Source organism: Pyrus communis, chromosome 8 (assembly GCF_041283825.1).
Source record: "Pyrus communis isolate YQ-2024b chromosome 8, ASM4128382v1, whole genome shotgun sequence".
NCBI classification, from domain to species: Eukaryota; Viridiplantae; Streptophyta; class Magnoliopsida; order Rosales; family Rosaceae; genus Pyrus; species Pyrus communis.
In genome coordinates, this window is record NC_142572.1 from 17,068,685 (window position 1) to 17,074,545 (window position 5,861).

The 5,861-nt window shown below is 36.9% G+C and overlaps 1 protein-coding gene across 1 annotated transcript; it reads right to left on the reverse strand.

The window, feature by feature from the left end:
* Window positions 1-867: 867 nt before the first annotated feature.
* LOC137717566 (uncharacterized) lies at window positions 868-5,629 on the reverse strand. The gene is made up of 12 exons (XM_068456972.2): window positions 5,069-5,629; window positions 4,483-4,657; window positions 4,129-4,212; window positions 3,613-3,854; window positions 3,114-3,345; window positions 2,765-2,929; window positions 2,551-2,682; window positions 2,352-2,465; window positions 2,060-2,107; window positions 1,719-1,797; window positions 1,550-1,606; window positions 868-1,325 (listed from the first exon to the last, which is right to left on the reverse strand). Exons 1-12 carry the CDS (start codon window positions 5,257-5,259, stop codon window positions 1,267-1,269), a joined length of 1,578 nt encoding a protein of 525 aa, XP_068313073.2. The 5' UTR covers window positions 5,260-5,629; the 3' UTR covers window positions 868-1,266.
* Window positions 5,630-5,861: the final 232 nt, after the last annotated feature.

Sequence of the window (5,861 nt, forward strand, 5' to 3'; positions counted from 1 at the left end):
CAAAATGATTATTGAGTTGTCATAATTTTTCATTTTGGTTACAAAAATTCAAAATCATTAGATAAAACTAGTCTTTGAGATTGTTCAGTGTCAATCATTTTGGTCATTCAATGACAAATTTCCGTTAAATTGAAGAAACTATCAGTCCAAGGGGAGAGGTTGATTTGACAACAATACCCTTAATTTAAGGGAGATTTCTCGCAGAAAGATCAAAATTATTAACGGTCAACAATCTCACATACTCTTCTATAAATTTTAAATCTTAAGAACCAAAGTGAGAAGTTATGTCAATCTCAATATGATTTTGAATAAAAAAAAAACTACTAAATTATTTAAACTGCGAAAAAGAGATTCGAATTTGAGTGTAGAGCAAGTACGCATTATCCTTTAGTATTGATTGAGAACGCTAGCTAAATTACCTTTGCACACATTTCTTTGCAAAAATTTACATCATCCTGCAATGTGATCTTAGAATCGGAACCATCTATCTTGTGAAACATCTTTGCAAAAATTGATCAATCATCGTGTAATCATCCAGTTGTTAACTAAACAAAGTTACGAACTTACTGTTTTGGATAAATCTTATATAACTACTTAGTCAATTAATGAGTAGATAACATAGAAGATAGAAGGGAAAGGCGCCAAGAGAAAGTAGATAAGATAACTACTGCTAAATTGCTAGCTAATGGATTGCTCTTACCACTCTGTAAACAACATATGCAGGCACATGTGGGTAAGGCGAATTGGTCAGAGTAAAGTTCGAATCTTCTTCCCCGCAAGTAATGGTTTAGAATATCGCATCGTCAAAATAATGCCTAGAGTATCGAATTGCCAAAGCATCCATAGTCCATACAACTTAATGCAATATTAAATTCAAACGCGTATCCGCTCTGATAACCGAAACTGAATAACCTGTTAATGTACAAAGAAAATTTGTCCCAAAAATAAACTAATCTTGGTTTCTTGATGGGGATCTCTGTATGTTAAAACAACAAAGCTCCCACCGGGGGTGGGGCGTGCGTAAATGTTTACTTAAGAATGATGGTTTTTACAATAGTAGATTAGTAGGTATACATCAAGGCATACTTGGGGTGGTGTAATAAAAAAATAGCACCCAAGAACATATCAACTTTGAGCTGACCTTTTTATTCATGTCTTCGTGTAAACAGCACATCTTGCCGAATCTGATCTTGCATAGTAACAACTGCTTCTGTTGTAGATTACGTGCGTGAAGAAAGTAAGAATATACTCCATTGAATACGAAACTTATATTTCCTGCTTCTGATCACCCTCCGGTATCATGGTGTCTTGCAAGTCAATTCTACCTGCATTACCAGGAAGCAGAAAAAGCAAGTTCAAATTACGCCAGCTGCTGTTTTCCAGGAACAACTAAAATAATTATAATTTTGGGATGATCCTGAAGTATTGAAGAACAGGATTTGCACGAACAAGGCAATCTGTCATTGTGCCCTAAACATAATGACATTGTAACTTTAAGTCTATACACCGAGACTTTGAGATAAAAGATGTAACTGCAAGAAGACCGTACCTAACAAGGAAATCAGAGAAGGGGACTTTGAAGATCCATCTGATCGCATGTCTGTACCTACACAATGCATGTTCCAATTATAAGTCTAGGCATAATATTTGAAAGAGGCATAAAAAATAATGTGAAATCCACATTAAAAATGATCCATTTTCTCATGCCAGAAGCAGACCTGAACTTTCAAGTGATTTAAGGACATCGGATTTCTTAAAAGTGTATCCAATGAAATTGGTATCTTTTGATGTTAACATCTGCAACGCCAAACAAGCAAATCATATAAGCTTTCGTACTGATGCAACACAGATTAGCAAAGAGTACTAAACCAATTCCCTTCACAGAATCCTTTTACACGTGCTGGCAGGGGGACCAGGGGACGCAATTGGACATGTGACAAAAATGCTTTATTTAAAGGAAAACAAAATTGAAAGAGCATAAAAGAGATTTTAGCAACTTGGTTTCCAAAACAAAGCTTTACTCACAACTAGAAAATATAGGAGAAAATATGAAGTTTACCTTCCGCCAAGGTCCCAGTGTTGGCATTGTTGATGGCTGTCCCTCTACCTATAATAGGGAAAAAGGGAGGGGAATAAAGTTAACCATAGGGTGGCAACTACTATCAATATTTCGCTTTGATTGAACAAAAATATGCTTAAAAATGGAAGCCTGGACACAAAAAGATAGTGCCAGGCCTATTAAGGAAATACAAATCTGCAAAGAAAGGCATTATCTTCATCCTAAAAAAATTTAAAATTTTGTCCCACTAAAGGATAACAGATTCCAATACATTGATTTTCAGTGAACTCACTTCAGGAAACTTTTCGAAATTCTGAGTGTCCAAGTCTCCAATGACTGTGGGTTTATATGCAGCTTCGCCTTCATACAGCCTGTCCCACTGAGTAGACCTGAACCATGGATGGGCCTGAGAAAACATTTAGCTTATAAGCGAACAAATATCAAACAAGAACATCATACACCACGTCATTAGTTCTTTTAAACCTGGCTACCTTAATTTCTTCTGCTCCATGTGTCCCAAGCCTTGACTCAACATCACATAACAAGTGACAGATCAGATCCTTCGCTTCTTCTGAGATTTTGGGTTCGTCAGGGAATTTCAGGCATGTCCTCCAATTGATTATCTACAGAAAACAGTAATGTTGTCGAACTCTGCAATTATCGAGGATCGTGTCAAATTTCAAAGAAAGAGGAGCATGATATTACCTTGCGGCATGTAATCCTTGGGTCATCAGAGCAGAAGGGAGCATAGCCTACAAGCATCTCATACATGATTGCCCCTAGGGACCACCAATCACACTCTATCCCATATCCTTTCTTGAGCAACACCTCAGGTGCCATATAGTCAAGAGTTCCCACGGTTGAATAAGCCTAAACAATTCGGATATTTTTGGTAACTCAGAATATGTACACATTAATTACCCAATAAGTGAAATTAGAAATTGAAATATTCTAGGTAAAAAAGTGCATCACTGCTTGATATGTCAGCATACTTAATTTAATATTTTGGATGAGTATTTCAAGAAGAATTGAAAAGACAACGGGATAAAATTACCAAGGCACGGCGATTTCGTTTCCATTGTTGTAACTGTTCTTTTGGCATCAACCAAGGAACCTTGTCACAACCAGATTGTTCATCAGTTTCAGATATGGATTCCTGGGAGGTCAAATCATCATTTTCCAGTAACAATGTGGAATACTTGTCATCCAGAGGTTTACACAAGCCAAAATCTGAAAGCTTCAAATGGCCAGTTTTATCCAGTATCAGATTATCTGGTTTTATGTCCCTATAAGAAGAACAAGGTCCCGTAAGTTTACATGTTTTTACTCCTAAACAAGTACATTCTTTTTAAATAACATGTGGTTTCGTGTGCTTATGTGTTCCTTTTGTGTCTGTGTATGTTAACGGAAAGAACCGGCTAGAAAACTCAAATGTGTACACATCTAAATCATATTTTTTTTAACTGAAAGATACTACAGATAAAAAAAAAAATCAAAAGGAGAAAAAATTTGTTACTATTGACTAAAACTGAAATGTTACACAACTGTCACACCTATGAATGTAGTTGTGTTGATGGATTGAGTGAATAGCCAGAATACTCTCTGCTATGTAAAAACGAGCAACATCTTCAGAAAGAGTATCTTCTCTCATCAGTAATGTCATAATATCGCCACCAGGTAAGTACTCCATGATAAGGTATAAAAAATCAGAATCTTGAAACGAATAATGAAGTTGTACAATGAACCGACTATCAACCTCCGCAAGCAAGTTCCTCTCAGAACGCACATGCTCAACCTAAAATGCGAAAAGACAATATATCATGATGCAAATTGATAATGTATGTCATGCAGTATCAGGACACGTATTGTGTTAGAGTAACTTGATTGTAGTAGGTATATTGGTACAAATCAAATTCTAGGATACTCAGTTTTCTGATTAAAACCAATACTTCATACAACTGCTTACTATACAATGAGCTAATGGATACAGCAGCAAAGAAAGTCTTCTTATATACCGCAAGGAATAAATTTTAGAAGTAGACCGTTCTTAAAGTTTCAAACATAGCTACCTGTCCGCGACTAAGCATCTCCGATTTCTTCAATTTCTTCATGGCATAAATCTCTCCTTTACCTTTAGCACGACATAACCTTACCTGCATTTGTTAATTACAAAAGAATGGTACCATATTTTAGTGACAGGGTATATCTCATTTCTATATAGGTAGGTCAAAACATCCAATTAAAAATCTCAGAATATATGTAACCACTTTTTTCATTCAGAATACACCCAATATTGTCAAAGCTATGTCAGGGGACTTACATACTCATAAAGCTATCTATTTGAACTGGAGAGATTCTCATTTGTCGATAAGGGCAAACCGAAATAGTTCCGTGAAATACGATAATTCTACCCTTTTACATACCTCACCAAATGCGCCTTTGCCAATCACAGTTAATTGCTCAAAATCATCAATGCCGATTTTACGTCTTTGCAGCCTCATATATTCTGTTTCCCGGCGTTCCAAAGTCCTCATCATCTCCTCTTGTTCCTCACTCGGTATCTGATCTTCTTGTGCTTTCCTTTGAAGCGCTCGACGTCTAAAACAGATAAATATATAATCTCAGTATCAACACATTTTCAGTACCTTCTTTTTTCAGCACTCAATCAATGTGAACAACACGGAATCTAAAGTTTACAGCTAATCGAGTAATCGTATCAGAATTAGTTCTTCCACTTGCTCGAGTTTTCGAAATGCCAAACAGAAAACATAAACAGCAAAAGAAAAACTGAAACTGTGATTAATTTGCAAAGTGCTAAAAAGGGAAAAATGAAGCATTTTTGATCGAGCTTAAACGCACAAATGCAGCCTTAGCAGAACTGTGTGCACGAAATCGAAGACGAAGTTCGAGAATTCCAATTAGAACTATTGCTAACAAGCTGACACTATCACAATCAATACAAATTTTGAAAATTTTGACGAATTAAAAGCTAAAGCAATCACAAAGTACCTCTCTTTGCGTTCCTGCAGACCTTGAAGGTAGTTCTTGTAGTGATTCTCAATGAACTGCTTTGCCGCCACCGCCTTCTGCCGTGTGACCGGCGACGAAACCGACACGTCGGGACCCGACTCGAAGCCGCCGACCCGATCCGGCTTCAAGTTGAGAGCGCCGAGCCTCATCGTCCCATCGCCGCCGTCCATTTCCACCGACGAACGCGATCAAATCAAGCTCGAATCCACAGAAAAACGGATCAAAAGCTCAGCATTTCAGCGGCGGAGAAGAGAAGCTTCCGGTGGCGGGAATTCGATGAGAGATCTGGCCCCCCAAGTGTTTGCGTAAATGACAGAGTAAGAGGATGCCAGGGAGTTTGCACTGTCTCTCTCCAGATCTCTTTCCGGCCGGTCATCAATCTGGACCGTTGAAATTTAATCCAACGGTTAAAATTATTATAATTTTTTAAACAAATCCCATATTTTTAACAAATTTCAAAGAATCAAATTGGTGGATTGATGGATTTACTGAAGGAATCCGAAGAAGATCTTTTTTCTGCACTGGCATATGCTCGAGAGTATAATATTATAAATATATTCAGTATTTATATGCTGACTGGATAAATAAATAAATTAATTAATTAAATAATAATCATTTTTGTTTTTACATTTTCTGGATTTTCTTGGAAATGGAGTGCAATCGACGGCAGCGTTTTACTTGCATGAACTGGAATCTTGGTGGACGGATTTTTTATTATCATTTTATTAATTTTATTCTGACTTGTTATTGAGAGGAGAAGGAGAGAGAGAGA

Excerpts from the sequence above, each read along its gene's own strand:
- LOC137717566 (XM_068456972.2), bottom strand. The coding sequence starts at position 5,259 with ATGGACGGCGGCGATGGGACGATGAGGCTCGGCGCTCTCAACTTGAAG. Across the intron at positions 1,798-2,059 it reads CACTGGGACCTTGGCGGAAG|ATGTTAACATCAAAAGATAC; the intron begins GTAAACTTCATA and ends TTGGCGTTGCAG. Across the intron at positions 1,326-1,549 it reads TTCTCTGATTTCCTTGTTAG|GTAGAATTGACTTGCAAGAC; the intron begins GTACGGTCTTCT and ends CTGGTAATGCAG.